The sequence below is a fragment of the Argiope bruennichi genome, chromosome 1 (assembly GCF_947563725.1).
Source record: "Argiope bruennichi chromosome 1, qqArgBrue1.1, whole genome shotgun sequence".
NCBI lineage: Eukaryota > Metazoa > Arthropoda > Arachnida > Araneae > Araneidae > Argiope > Argiope bruennichi.
In genome coordinates, this window is record NC_079151.1 from 107,358,060 (window position 1) to 107,374,632 (window position 16,573).

Consider the following 16,573-nt stretch of genomic DNA (forward strand, 5'->3'; position numbering starts at 1 on the left):
AACTGGTGAAACTTTTAATTTTTCTTTGCATTATGGGTTCAGAGAATTTCGGTCAAATTACATGAATATTTAACATACAGAGCACATCATGGTAACAGAACTAAGCAGGCAAAGCCGCTTCATAAATATAACTATTTATGAGCTGAAAAATTCAAAGTTATTGTTGTTTTATAAGTCTTTAAGATGGCATAGGTGACTAACTCGTGTAAAACTTAGGCGCATTTTCAAACATCCTTTCTTCAAAGTAATGAATATCCAGAATTCTAGTCTAGACTTCAATGACGCATGACAAATTTGCGTCATTCTGATTCACTTCCTTGGAAGCATCTGTGGTATGTGCTTTTCACACATTTTTCAACGAAACTTTTTTTGTGTAAAAAATATAGTTTTTCTTAGATTATTTAAATCTCTATAAGTTATATAATCTGGAAATCAGAAAAAAAAAACATTTAAAAATATTATTCATTTATGAAACGTATTCTTAAAACAAAATAAACCCAGCATTATGATAAAAATTTAACAAACATTTTTTTTCTTATTCAGATTATAATCAAATTTTCCAAGAAACGATAATTTAAGAAAAAGAACAGCTGTTGCCATTTTATTGATGAATTATATACGAATTATACTGAAAGTAAATTATTTTAAGTTAGAAAATTAAGAAGTTTTATGGTTACTTTCCCCCTCCTTAATGCGAATTTGTATAACATTAAATTTTTATTTTCTGGATTTTGCTATTTAAAATTTCATGTCAGCACTGAGTTATTTATTTCATTAATAAAAAATATCACAAGTGTTAAATCAGTTAGTAAAGTCTGAATTATAATAAAATGATTATAAAAGAAAAAAAATTGAAGAAGAACATGTGATTTTATAAATATTTTGATTTAAAAAATGACCTTTTATTTTTGTCTTTATGATAAAAACTTGCTAAAAACATTAAAAAGTTGAAGATAAATAATCATTATTTTTCTGAGATAACAACTGCAAGACAATTATTTATCACTAAGTGATTCAGAATTTTTTTTAAGCATTTAATTTCTTCATTTTTTTACTATGATACTTTCTGTAATGAGTATTGGATGCAATTTTCCTTCAGTTAAAAAGTCTTCAAATTCAAAGTTTTCATGGATTTCGCGTAACTTTTGCATAAAATTATAAGATCAATGCATGCCTTAACTTTGGTTAATAATTCAAAAACATAATTCAGTTCACGTATGGCATACGGCCAAAAGAGAAAAGTGGTTAAAAAATAAATTTTTTTGAAGTTCAATTTCATTGATGAAAAGGTTATAAAAAAGCTAGGCGCGAGCAAAGAATGCACAGATGAAACACCTCTTTTGGACGCAAGAGATACAAAAGATCACTATTTATTGCTTCTGATTTTTTTTTATTATTACACTTATAGTTTATTGCTTTTGATTTTATTATTATTACACTTGATATTTATTGCTTCTTACTTTATTATTTGATACATTAACTATTATATTCAACCGCCAACAAAATTCAAATTCGAAGATCAAATTAAAATTTTTGAGCAGGACGTTTCGTAACTTCTCTAGGTAACTATCCCTAACTGAGTTATATTTGTGATGTTATAATTTGAATGTAATTTATGAGAATTTCGATAACGTCATTTTAAATAAATCGAAATTTTCAAACAGCATGAAATATGACAAAATTGACAATTGCAAGTTTGTGGAAATAGGAAAAACAATTTAAGGCCATTATTTGCTTAAAAAATATTCAGGCAATTCGAGAAAAAAAATGATTTTTAATATTCAAAGAAAATATCTTTAAAGCAAATGCATAGCAAGACATTTTTAAACACTTTTGTTTAATTTGAATTGTTTTTTTGATGTGATAGAATCGTGGTGGTATTTTATAATAGATTTTTTTTTCCTTCTTTGATGTTCTTCAATTTCAAAATTTTGCACATTTATGTTTTAAGTGTTGCACTGTTTTAATACTTTTAAGGATTAATTAATATTTAATCAATAATTAAATCAAATTTTGATTCCGCACTAGAAGTGCCATCTAGTGACAAATTTATAAAAAATCGACTTCAAGCTTAAAAAGAAGAAAATATTTAAAATAAAATATTTCTACTATTTAAAACTCTAATATAAGTGAGTTTTAAAATCTGTTTTTTGGTCAAGGATTTATGGAATAAAATTTACAAACATTTGAAGTGGAACGTGTCGTATTAGAATTATTATGACTTAAATATTAAATGATACTAAATATTTGAAGGAAAACTTGAACATATATGCATAAGAGTTTCGTTTTATTGAATCTATTTTTAACTAAGTACATTAAAATGTGTTTAGAATTACAGCATGTTATCACATATGCTATATTTAAAAGATTAAGTACATATGCACTCGAATTTTTTGTCAAAACTTTATAAATATCTATATGTACAGAGAAAGATACAAGATTTCTCCTTTAGAATTTATTGCATTATTCATTTACATTAATCTGTCTTAAATCTTTTTTTTTTCTGTTTGAAACGCTCTGTTGTCAGACCTTTAATTGTATATTTTAATTGTTACATAAATTATCACAATTTTAATTAAGAATATTTCAAAATTTAGAAATATATATAAAGAAAATAATTCATAATAATTTTGTATTCATAATAACTAAAATTTAACTGCATAACTAAATTTAAAGTACAAAACATTAAAATAATGCGCAGTTGTTTGTCAACTTATTATAATTTCTATTAAAAAAATGAGAGAAATATATAAAAAATTAATCGTAAAAGAATTTAAAAATTGACTACCATTTAAGAAATTTAGAAATTAATGTCAAAGATATAAAGTTATAGTGATTAGATATTTTTGTTATTAATAATATTTCATCTTTTTTAAAAAATACATATTTTAATAAAAAAAGAATTTAATAAAAAAGAATAATAAAAAATCCTCTAAAATTTAAAAGAATAATTTCATTTATTTAATGAATAATGTTCAAATATTTTAGCTATGAAAAATAAAAAATGAAATGAACTTCAAATGCATGCTGTCGATTTTCGTTATCACAACTGAAATGGCATATCATCGAAGGGGTGGATAGACTTATTCATGTGAGAATGGAAAATTAATGTGGGTGATACTTACGGTCCGAGATTGTTGATTAGATGACCATCGAAGGGAATCAGAAGAACACTGACCTGGGCACTGCTAGAGGGAGGGAGATCTCCCAGAAAGTCGTCTGCAGGCAAATGTCCAAGACAGAGACAGAATCGAGGGAATGTGCCTATGACAACTGATACTAGGCGCGATGGGATGGGGATGAACACATGATGTGAGGGTGGCTCTTATTGGACGACAGGTCGGCAGGGAAAAGCGGTGCCTCCGTCCCAAAAAGGAGGGGAATTAGGCCACGAATATGAAGCACAGGGGGATAACCCTACCGACTCTGATGGGGTTTCCTCAACTCCTTCTCTTTGATGATGAGCATCCTCTGAGTCTTCTCATTAACAAGCCAACCGCAAACTTGTCTGGGGAATTTTTGGTTCATTACCTTTTTTTAAGGAGTATTTTTAGATGACTTCAATGTCTACAGATTTGCAATTCTTTTTTAGTTGCCTGGCATTTTAAATCATTCAGAATATACGATTTTTCATAGATACATCTTTTCATTTTAAACTGAAAATGGAACCATTTGGTATAGATTAGAAATTTCCGTACACCATTTTTTCTGAGGTATTTAAAATACAAAATAATAAAATACAAATTCTTATTGTAATATTTATTTTGCTTTGAATTCATGTTATAATTAATAGCTTTGAATTTTTACAGTTTAGTGACATTACGATAGTAGAAAGAAAAGTATTTAGGAGCAATGGTAAAAGAATGAAAATAGAAGTTCTTAATGAATCATGTCTCTATTGAAGAATTTAATAACAGACATATCGAATATCTTTGTAGAGATTACGGACAAAATTTGAAACTTTTTGTATAAAGATATTTAATATGGTATGGTATTTTGCTATCTTTAATTTGATATTAGCTATAAGTTACTTTTAAGTACTGAATTTTAATATTAAATTTTTCGGTGTGAATTTTCTAACACAAATTTGTTTAGCTTTGCATTTTATTTTATTTTTTTGCTGTAAGCATAGTTAGTTTTATTATTGAAAGAATTTGAAGTAAATAAGAGCTAGAATTTACTTTTTCTATAAATTAGTTTAATCAAAATGATATTCTTTGAAGAGATTATCTTAAAAATTCAAAACATTTCAGAGCTTTATTTCCTTTTTTGATTGTACATTCTTTTAAAACCATCAGCTTCTAGAAAAATCTAATACTCTTTTAAAAGTGACAGATAAAATATATATAAAAGGATAGAGTGTTTTAAGATATAAAGATAACAAATTTATTACCGACACCATTTCAATTAATGGACTTTTTCATTTCATTTTCTTATTAATTTTTTGAATTTTAAAATATTTTGCAGTTTAACTGAACGAGTTAAAACTAATTTTATTTGAGAAAATGGATTTCCTTATAGACAAAATAAACATCGTAAAGATAATCACTAAATTTCTTTCGCTTTAAATATCATTACATATATATCACTTTCTTCGAAGCTTGTCTATTAAAATTTTTATAGTTAACAGTTTCCCATCTACTTAAATATATCATTATTTTTCATATTTCTTAGAGAAGTTTTTGTATAACTCCAACTGGTGTTTTCTTTTTTATATTCTTACATATCTTTAAAGTACCTAACGAATTAAAATATATTAAAATATTTCCCATGCATTTTGGGTCATTTTCTACGATTAGAAAATTGAATTTCAAATGCTAGATACGATTGGTGATGAGATATGAAGTTATTTCGAGAAACAAAACAATATATTGAGACTAATTTAATGAAATTATATGGTAAATGTGGTTTTTAAAAAGAAATTTGAAATAATCAGAGCTGCAGTATTAAGTTGTACTATAAAGAACCAAGAAAATGTTTTATTATTTCAAATATATTATCTTATATTTTGAAATTATAAGATAATATTTTTAATAACATTTTGAATGTTTGCTTATAAAGCGAAATCTTTTGTAAAAATAGGGTCTGGATATATATATATATATATATATATATATATATATATATATATATATATATATATATATATATATATATATATATATATATATATATATATATATATATATACACATATACATTGATGGCACATTTTGAAGAAGTCTAATGTCAGTTCTCATCACATGATTTTCAATTAATTTGATAATTATATTGTATCTAGCCGAAACTTTAGTTAATCATCGCGATACAGTCCCAGTGACATATTTAAAACAAGCAGTTTTTTAACACCTAGTGGAGTACAACGACTGAAAGCTATATTCCAATTTCCAAATTCCTTTACAAAACGGGGAACAACACATAAAATATTTTTCCTTTATTGAACTCAATGGTATAAAACATTTATTGTGTCAGGGTAAATTTCATCGCAATCTGTCTTTGAGGCGGTAAGCCATATGATTTCAGAAGATTTATAATCAGCATAAATATACTTTTAATGTAAAATGGACAAATATTTAACAGTATGAAATTGCTTTTCAAAACTCTTGCCATCTCTCCTCTCTTATTTACCCAAATATCTTTTCTTACGTGGTGAAAAGCTTAATAGCAATGAATTAAAGACAACGAGACTCTGAAACAAGAACTTGGAACGGTGCCGACAGTTGATTGACAAGTATGTTGTTTCAAGTGGCTATTGTTTGACGCCTCGTTTGTAAGTTCACACAGTGTTAAGGAGGAACGAAACCGTTCTCCCCGAAAATTAGGTAGATCAACTCAAAGATCTGTGCTTTAGCTACACCGCATTGTTCCGTTATGCTACATTGTTCTTGGCTCCTGATTCAAAAGCTGTTTATCTTTGTTACTCTGAACATCAAAGATAACTTGACATCTCAAAGTGAGTAAAGTACCCCTCTTTCTTTCAGTGTCTGTTGACAAAGAAAAAAACAGCAGGCGTTAAAATATTGGCTGAAAAGTAATACTTAAATTGCTCTCCGAAAGATAGGAATCCAGAATTTTTATTAATTTCTTTTCATAATAAGTATGGTATATTTCATAAATTACCATAACAAGTTATTTTTTTTAAAAAGTAAATATTTTACTTTTAAAGAAATGATTTATTTTCTTTTTACATAGATATCATTGTTCGAGTTATTAATACAATACTATTTGTTTTATTAATGTTTTGAACCAAATCGAAACTTTTTCTCAGAAAAATTTAAATAATTTTCTGAAATTTTCTATCTTACATAAAGAAAATGAAAGTTTAAATATTTAAAGCCTTTTACATTAGAATTAAAAAAAACACATTTATCCTGACACTTACGTTAACAAATAAAAATTAAATTTTTTGATTGGAATTTTTTTTATGGAATATAATTTGTTTTTGAAAATAATTATATATTTTATTATAATTATTTAATATTAAATAATTATATTTTCTTTCCTTTAAATTAAAATATTTTTCTTACTTAAAAAAATAATTTTTGATTAATGTAATTCTAAATAAAGTATATGTATATATATAATACTTTATGGTAAAAAGTTTAGGAGGTTTAGAATTACATTAATCAAAAATTATTTTTTTAAGTAAGAAAAATATTTTAATAAATAATTTTTTCAAAAGTTATAATACAAAGTAAGAACCGATATTCAATAAATTAAAATATTATTTCATGGTAATTATGAAATTAGTTATCTGATATTAAAAGTTTTGTTTCGAAAATTAGATCTATAGTTATTTTATAATTATCTTCTTTTATTAAGTTAAAGAAATTGATAGTGTTTGAGTATTATTAATTTGGTTTTATCGCAATATTTTCGAGCCAGCACAAATCATTATTATTGTATATTATGGGATGAGAATGAAAGATTTAGATAACTGGAAACGAATAAATAAATAAAACCGAACAATAGGCCAAAAACTTTGAAGAAGGTAAACGCGTTACTCCTACTCTACAAAAAACAAAATGTTAGTTGCAGATTATCAATAAAAATTTAATTAAGAAAAATAAAGTAAAATTGTAGGAAAAAAAGAGACTGAAAATACATAATTTATTTGTATTAATGAGGTGTATCATTTTCAGCACATGCGAAATAACTTATGTAGGCAATAAATCATTTATGATAAATTATCTTCTAAAATAAATTCAAGAACATATTTTTAAATTTATTTAACTGAAGCTCATTTGTTTTGACAAACAGAAAAAAAGAGAAATTGTTTATGCTAAAGCGCAATTGAATAAAAGAATTTTTGGCAATATACTTCAGAACTGAGTATATTTAGCAGCTTAAAAATAAGCAACAATGTATATATTTTTGGCGAGATTCAGTCTTTTTCCGAGGAGTAGAACGAATTAGTGTCTCATTTTTGGTACCAGTAGAAGAATCTTTTTTTCTCATCTACTTATTATTATTATTTATTTTTGGTACACTAACTACTGACAATATTAGTATTTTAGTCAACCAATTTACAAATGAAAAATGAATTAGTAAAAGTTTTTAATTAAAGGGAAGAAAAGGTATTAAAGCATTTTTCATAGAAAAATTGCATAATAAAAAACTCTTCCTTATTGCTCTCTTAGTAGAACGAATATTATTAAATTAAATTTTTATAAAAACCGTAGTTTTGTTTAGAACAATAAAAACTTTATAATTTTCTGTTTATCGAATATCTTTTATATTTTTGTAAACGAACAATAGAAAAGTGTGGATCATAGTCGACAATAGAAAAAAAAATTCTCACAATATTGTCGTGTTGTTTTTGGTTTTGAATGAACTTGCAATAGCAACGATGTTAAAAACTTATGTATAAAAAAAGTAAAAATTCTAAAAAACTTATGATTGATAAATAATAATAATAATTTTAATGAGCCAGAATTTCAATAATTATTTTAAAATCATTATTTTTGATTAATCAAATCTGCAGTAGTTAATATATAGATATATGTTTCTTTAATTTTTAGCATTATATTGAAGAATAACTATACTTCCCTTAAAATTTTATAAAAATTGTGTTTAATTATTAATATTTTTCTATCATAAACATATAAATACTTATATGATTGCTTTCATTGTTGTCAGATAAAAGATAAATATATCAGTAAAGAATTTTTATTTCTATTATTTTGATTCAAAGCTTCTTTGAAGAGACTTCATATGAAAATTACGATATGCAGTTTTCCTTTTAAAATTAATTAGTTTATGAACAAACAATTATGAAATGTTTTTCAGAATAATAGCTTATATTCACCAAATAAAGCGTGCCTCTTGAAGTTCTTTGTCTAATTTGAGTAAAATTAAAGTAATTAAAGGGTTTCACACGCCTAAAATGAATTTAAAAATATTAAATAATTATAATGGATTGTAATTTTGAGTTAATTAACATGAAACTTATCGTAAAACGTGTAAACAATAAGTAATGTTTACATGTTTTTTAATATGCAAGTAATTTAAGTATTTAATGTAAGCATTTGATGAAAAGTTTTTTTTTTCTAACTGATATCTAAAAATTTAATATATAGTTTTTCTTTACCCTATTTTCCAAAATCTGCACATATAAAGTATTACTTTTTCACTACTCATACATCCATGGTAGTGTAGAATATCTATAAATAGCACATAAAACCAACAGATCGTGTATTTCTCTCGTTCCTTTTCTCTTCCTTTTTTAAGTTACAAAGAGCCCAATGAATTTAACTGTATCAAAGTAACAATTATCGAGGAATATGACCGCCATAGAGAGAAATATAGTTCAAATATCTAAATGGTAAATGAATATTTGTCATCGTTTACTGGACTAATATGTAGGATTATATATGGTACTTATTTGTAGTTATACAGAGTATATGTAAGATATCATTTTTTCCAGAATTTATTTCAAATCAATGTAATGCTTTTATAATTTTGAACTGTTATTGCGTTTTAAAATTTTAATATTAAAATAACAAAATCATAATAATTATCTGTGCTCACTGTTATTATTTACATTTTAAAAGTAATTTTTAAAAAAATATAATTTTGTACACTTATTTTTTAATAAGGAAAAGATGTTCAAAATTTTAATTAAACAGTCATCCGTTAAAACGCAGGAGTCGTACTATTATTGCTTGTTTACATTTATTGCGCATTTAAAATTTTACTGAATTACAAATTTTGTCATCTTTTTTAACTAAAAATTTAAGATCAGTATTATTTTTTAAATTATTTTACCTATTTCCTATATTTTTGTTCATACTGCTTTACATAACAACTGTTACCGAAAAAAGAATTTGCTATCGGGATTCAAGGAGTTACACAAAAATCTCTAAACGATCGAGATTTCGTGAGGCGTCTAGAGCAAATCAAGGATCATGGAACTACATTTATATCATGGATCGATACGTATATGTCCTGTTATTTTCAGAGTTGACAAAAATAAAAGCAAATTCGAAAATTTCAAATATCTTTAAGAGGTGTATGGTAGCTAATTTTTTTAATTAATTTTATGGTAGTAAAGATATTTGCATTAATAGCTCTTTTGAATAGAAATTTAAAAAAGGAAATCAATCGAAGCTACCATTTTATACGCGAGTACAAATGAATTTCAAAAATGTAGGGTACTTTAAGAGATATATGATTATCTTCCATAAAACGCAATCGAAAATTGAAATTTATGTGACTGATTTATATTTGTTATCTTAGAAAGAATGTCAGGCGAAAATTCTAGAAAACAAAATTTATTATATATAGTTAATTTACATATACCACATAAGGATAAAGGCTTGAGTTTTCAAAAAGACTTAAACGAATTCTTTAAACAGTTAATAGATCAAATACAAATCAATGAATAAGGTTACACACATTAGAAAAATCCAAATCCTAGAGTAACAACAAAAACTGCAATGCAATAATGTGCTAATACTGGTAGTTACTGCTATTTTAAATATTTGAATATATATATTCAATATAAATAATAATTAATTTTTATAACTTCTTAAGATGTTGGGTTTTTTATGGGATATTACCCGTCTTTAGAGATTAATTAGTATACAAGGAATACTATTTGTGCACAATTTCAAATAAACTTCTTAAGCGCAGCTTGATATTTTCTTAAGAAAGTATTTTTAAGCAGTAAATTGTAATAAACATTAAAACCATGCTATTTTAACAACTTTTACTTGCTTTATTTATTTATTGTGCATATGAATTTTCCTAATTAAGTTCCATTGCAGTTCACTACCATTAAAGGCGTAATTGTTCGGGTTATCTATCTTCTAATTGTAAGTTGGCTTTCGAAGTACTGCTCCATTTTCTTATTCCTTATAACATTCTTCCTTATTCAATTCAGAAAATAAACAAAAATTTTCTTCCTCAACTTTCAACAATGGAAAAAAAATCTCATGATTAAATATCTAATGAAACGATATAAAAGGTTTGATTTTCATTGAAACAATAAAAAGTAGTGCTAAATTTATTCAAAATAATATTTTAAAAACTGTACGAAGTTCAGAAAAAAATATATAGCAACAAAATTGATATAAATAAAAAAAAATATTTCTTAAAATTTCAAAATGGATTAAAAATATTTTTTATGCATTAATATTCCCAGAATCTATTGCGAAAAATATTAAAATTTAATTTAAATTTTAAATAATTAAATATTTCGGTTATTGAAAAAAGTAAAGATCTTAACTGATGTTTTTCTAAATTTTTATTCCACATTAGAGATTTTTAAAAATGTATTTTCAAATTTAAATGAATGATTTTTCAATGATTACTACTAATCGTAGATAAACGAATTTTGTCTGCTTTTTATTTATTATAATGTTTTATTTTTTAAATTATATGCCGATCTAGTTTTTCAATAGAATCCATTGTAATACTGCAATTATAACAAGTTAGATATTAAATTAAAAACGGAATTCAATTTATTTGGCTAATAATTTTTTAAAGTATTTATTGATTGTGCATGATTATCCTTTGAATATATCTTTCCAAATACAGACTCAAGTTACAAGAGCAATTGCATTTTTTGTAACTGTTCTAAATTCTATCTCATTTACTTTCACCAACGGCATACACAGGTTCTCTTCTGGTCACATTTACTTTATGCGCTAATTTTACATAAAAAAAAATCATTTAAAATTGTTTTCGAGTTATTTAAAAAATCTGAAATGTGACATCGAAGTAACATCGAATGACTGAATTAAATTTTTTTAAATCAAAGTGCGCTTCTTTTTAACATCTAATAAGCGTTTAAGTCGATATATTCGAAATTCAAAATTTGTTCATTTTTTTGATGAAGGATTTTGAATGCATCTGAATTTTATCATTGATGTTAATACTATAAGTGTATATATGCAATGGTTTACATTTTCTTTTAAAGAACATAGAAGCCTTTAAAATATTATAAATAACATCCGTTGCTTTTTACATTTTGCTTGGTTATAGTAGCCATTGGTTTGAGTTCTCAATTTTATATTTTACATTCAAAAAAATAAATCAGAATTTCATTCAAAAATTAAAATTTGAAATTATTTCGTTGCACAATCTTAATATAAATAAAAGTCATTGTGGGTATGCTCTATATCTCCTCCTAAATGACTGGACTGATTTCAACCAAACTTTTGCCCATTTTATTCTTCAAGACAAGAGAAAAATACTGTCTACTTTTCTAAGTGCAGAAATAAATGAAATGTTCAATTAATTTGAAATTAACCAAAATTTTGCTGTTTTTCAATAGTAACTGTGGAAGAAATAATCTTACAACGAAATATTTCGAAACCTTTTTAAAATTGAAAATTTTATTATTTCAATGATATTAGCTTCATTTTTGCAAAATATTTCTTTCAATTTTTATTAATTTGAAAAATTGAAAACATTAACATTTATGTTAACTTTGAACTTCTCTATCGCTAATTTTTTAAATTTCTCTTTAATTTTAATGCGTATCTTTCACCTTCATTTTCATTAACACTGATTTAGCAATGCCTAAAACCAGGCATAAATTAACTGTAAAAATGGAGGCAAGAAAAGCAAAACATATTGCTTGAAAATGAAACAGTTGCACCCAGACAGCAGCCACTCCAGGCTATGAGAAATTAATCTATATTTTGCTTTTTTTCTCAGAAATTTTGGAGGGAATTATTCGAAAAAATTACATTACCATGAAATTATAAAGTTTTTTTTTTAACGAACAAATTTCATTTTTGTGCAATTTTTCTTCCAAATAATATTAATTCTTATGGTACATAACATGATAAAAGAAAATGACTTTGACTTTTATATTTTCAAAACAAAGTTTATTGTTTTCTTATAAACATAAAATTTTGTTTATTATAATCAGATGAATGACAAGAATTATTTTATGTTGTATTAAACTACATCAACCTACATAAATTTGTAATTTCAGCCTTAATTCTTTCTAAGATATTTTTAAACATATATCGGTTGCCTTCTGTTCCATAGTAAGACACTTGTTTATGCTCCAGAACTGATAAAATACTGAATGAATTTCACACTTTTTATGGATTTTTTTCAGTGAAACATTTATTCCTCGTTTAAAATTGGAATTGCAGGTCAGATTCAAAAAATGAGGATAATTTAAAAAGCAAATATCTAAAAGTGATTTTAGCGTACAATATCCAGAATTAGCAGATAGGTTGAACCAAGTGTATGCAGGTTAAAATAAACTATTTCTAGTATTACTATATCGATTTAAACCATACCTAGTGATGTATTTCATTCATTCATTCATTTATTTTAATGATGTATTTCATTTGACTCATAGATTAAAGAAACTGATTATTCATCATAAGCATATTTCACAAAGGCAAATTATCGATAAGGATCTGGTGACTACTATTCACGAGATGTCAGTTGGAAATGCTCTCACAAAATAAAGAAAAGAGTGGAAGTTGCTATGCAACCAAATTTCTGCATATCAACAATTGCACAATCAAGAAGTACGAAATATTCTTCGACACAGTTTGGATATTTTCATGGTATTGCTCACTATTTCAAATATTGAGAAGAGCGTCTTATGGATTTTTAGCTTAATTAGGGTAATGACTGAAAACTACTTTGCAAAGGATAATTTTACCTCTAAGAAACACTCATTACACTTAGTAGCTTTTGTCTCTGTTTAAAGATGCTGGGCAAAAAATTTATTTGATGTACATCACAATGATAAGATGCTGATGAAATTACGACAATGAATGTAAACATGGGGAGGTAGAGAAAAAATTTTGCTCCTGTGGCCTCTTTTCAAAATCCTCCATTATGCTCCCCCCTACCTCCCTTTCACTAATAATTAAAATTGTCTTTAGAAAAACCAGCATTTCTCAAAATAGAGCCAAGGAATTCTTCAGTAGCTGTTCAAAATCCAGTAACTCAACTTACAGCAATTTTAGATGCTAGGTTTGAGGATTGTTTTCATATGTCAATATTTCATCATCCACATCATTCAATTTCTATTCTTTTAGAAATAAGGACAGTAAAAATTAAATAGAATAAGGCTAAGATCACCTATTAATTCATTGCTGCACTTTGAGGAAATGATTCGGATACTATCATACCTGATTATATTATTAATGAATAATTGTTATTATAGTGCCTGTACATTTGAACTAAATTCATAATAATATTCTTAGACAAAGAATAATCTTAAACATTCTTACATAATACTTAGACAAAGCCTAAAGAAATAAATAACTACTTTTTTTCAATAAATATATTTATAATAAATAAACATTTAAAGAAAAAAATAGAAGAAACGTGTATTTTAATTTTAAAAAGAAAAAGTAAGGTTTATGCGTCAAAATAGAAAATTAATGAATGAAATTAATTGGTTCTGATTAACTTTATAATGGCAGAAATGAGTTTTTAACTTTCATAATTCAGAATTATTTTTCCTTAAATACAAAATAGTTATAATTTTATATGTTAACTCTGTATCCAAATGTTTTTAAGATTTATGTTTTTCGAGAAAATTTTAAATTTATAAGAGCAATAAGCATGCCTTTTTAAAAGATAAATTTATTTTATTTGTAATAATTCAAGCTGATAATCATGCAAAATATATGAGTATATTGTTGTTCTTTAAAAAAAATGCCCATATTCCGATAAAGGCGAAATATTCTCAAAAATTTATTAAGGCAATGGTGTAATGAAAAACAGGAATGATAAATGATGTATTCTTGTGATGTACTCCTAAAAAGTAAGTCTAAAAAATTGCAAGTACTTCAAGCACAGAACTTTTTAGCTTAGAAAACGATTCTGTTATTATTTTCATATACAGTTGTATTTTCAAATTAAATAATAAGTTTTTAAATATATTCTTTTCTATTCTTGACCAAAATAAATAAATCATGCTTTCAGTAGACTTCTAGCAGTAATATTTATTAATTGTTATGATAATAATGAATTGCTAATATGCATGCAAATGACGATAACTCCATTTTGTAACACCCAACAGTATTTTGTAATATTTAGAATTTTAGATTTAAAAATATCTTAAAATGTTTACAGACACAGAACAAAGAATGATTCTACAAAAATGCTTTATATATCCAATCATTTTAAAAAAAAAAGAAGAGCCCCATCAGAAAATTTTGAGGAAGTATTTTAATTGTTTATGAAATAGAATGATTATGACATCGATGATAATTTGAAAAAAGAAAATAAATAAATATCTAGGTTAAATATAAATTCGTTATAATTTAATAGTAAGAGTGTAAATAATAATTAGAGTTTAGCATGAAATGAAGAAAAATTTAAGATAAAAAAAGTTGTTAAATATTTTATAGATAAATGAGAAATAGTTGCAGAAGGTAAGAAAATTGATCAAGTTTTCGAATGGTAATAGTTTAGTATTATTTGTTTGTGTGAAAAGAATTTGAATATGTATAAAATTATCTAAAACATTTTCAAAATTAGACTCTAAATAATAATTTAAAAAGTTATTTATAAGGAATGATCCAATCTTTAAATTAAAAAAAAATGTTAGAAAAATAAACAAAGTCGATGTAAGATGACGTCTATACTTGTTTACAATAACATTGAAACATTATTAAAAGCGAAGTTTTTAATTTTATTTATAAATTTCAGTTACTAAAGGAAAACTTATACAGAATTGTTATTTTCTAAAATATGTATGATTTTCACTTACGTACGTTACTTAATATTGTTTGTATTTTAATATTTTTAAGAATGTTCATTTTATACTTTTTTTCTAATGTACAAATATAACTTTCATTCATAGTTACCTACGTAAGTAATTTTCCCATTTACGGTTTTTAGGTTTAATTCGATGTCGTTTAAGTGCCTATTTAATCACTTACTTTTAATAATTTATATGTTTATCAACTATTTACTAAACTAATCAAATGGATCTCAGATTTGTTTGGGTTTGTGGCAGGCTTCATGATAAATGATTCCATTGAGTCATGTGTTTGCAAAAAACGAGGCAGAAGGTCATGAATTAAGGTTAATGCATAACTGGGTCTGTTTATTTGTTTAAAAAAAGCAGCAGAGCAGAGAAAGCAGAAAGCAAACTGCAGAAGAACTTTCTCCTACCGAAATCCAGTTCATCGACGGCCAGCTCTTCGGTATTGCAATGAAGCGACATTTTGTCTCAAGAGATTCCAAAGCACGAAGAAGTATGGATTGCGGCACTTCCTCACAAAAAGGCGTCAACTCTGTCCCTTACCGAGGAGCGAATGACGCCCCAGTCGCTTTTCCGTGGTCACACGCCATTTCGCAAATAAGAAACACCACCTTCGACTTTTTACGTCATTACACTTAATTTACTTTTCACTTTTCTCGCTGATTCCTCCCCATTCCATTTTTTCCACTTGTCGTTGACTGCATTAGGAGATAGATGCAGGATCTTTCTGGTTTCAGATTCACGTGCTTCCAGCTCGTTTCTTTTGCACCTTTTATCTCATTTTTATTCATCCACAGAATTTTAATATAAACATGTGAATGATTAAAAAGATTAATGCATAATGTCTACCCGATGTCTCCTGCTTCCTTGCGAAATGAGTTTTAAAGGCGGAATAATTTATTTAAACTTATAGTAAGGTGGTAAACCTTCGCTGTTGACATTTATGTTTCCTAAACAGAACGAGGTGAATATACGTCTGGATCATAAAAAAACCCACTGTTGCCAGTTTTCCCCCGCCATTTTGTTTATCTACCTAGTTGCTGCAGCAAATATTTCATTAAAGCACTTGCTTTATTTATTCATTTCATGATATATTTATTTAGATTCTAATCTATTATATGAACTTTCATTTTAAATCAGGGACATATTAAGGAAAGATTAACAGTTTAAGCAGCGGCTCTTGATCGATGTGAGGAATTGCTTATAAATTGCAAAGGCATAGTAGAAAAAAAGCAATGCAAAATTTAAACCAGCGGGAATGGTCTCCCCAAAATTTTCTCACATACACTTTAATAAGCGTGTTATTTCCGAGAACGCTTTGCATGGTATCGGCGTGCAATAGCTACGAAATATTACTACTTAGCATGAATT

At 25.8% G+C, this 16,573-nt stretch overlaps 1 protein-coding gene across 2 annotated transcripts in view; it reads right to left on the bottom strand.

Annotated features, from left to right (window-relative positions):
- Positions 1 to 15,807, bottom strand: part of LOC129965657 (filamin-A-like) — a 61,865-nt gene extending 46,058 nt beyond the window's left edge. Inside the window, exon 1 of one of the 2 annotated variants that reach the window (XM_056079748.1) lies at positions 15,613 to 15,807. In XM_056079748.1, the coding sequence (XP_055935723.1) occupies positions 15,613 to 15,664 (52 nt within the window). In that variant the 5' untranslated portion in view covers positions 15,665 to 15,807. Of the gene's footprint in view, positions 1 to 3,125; positions 3,356 to 15,612 lie in introns of those variants that run through there. The other variant, XM_056079757.1, reaches the window with a different exon arrangement.
- Positions 15,808 to 16,573: the final 766 nt, after the last annotated feature.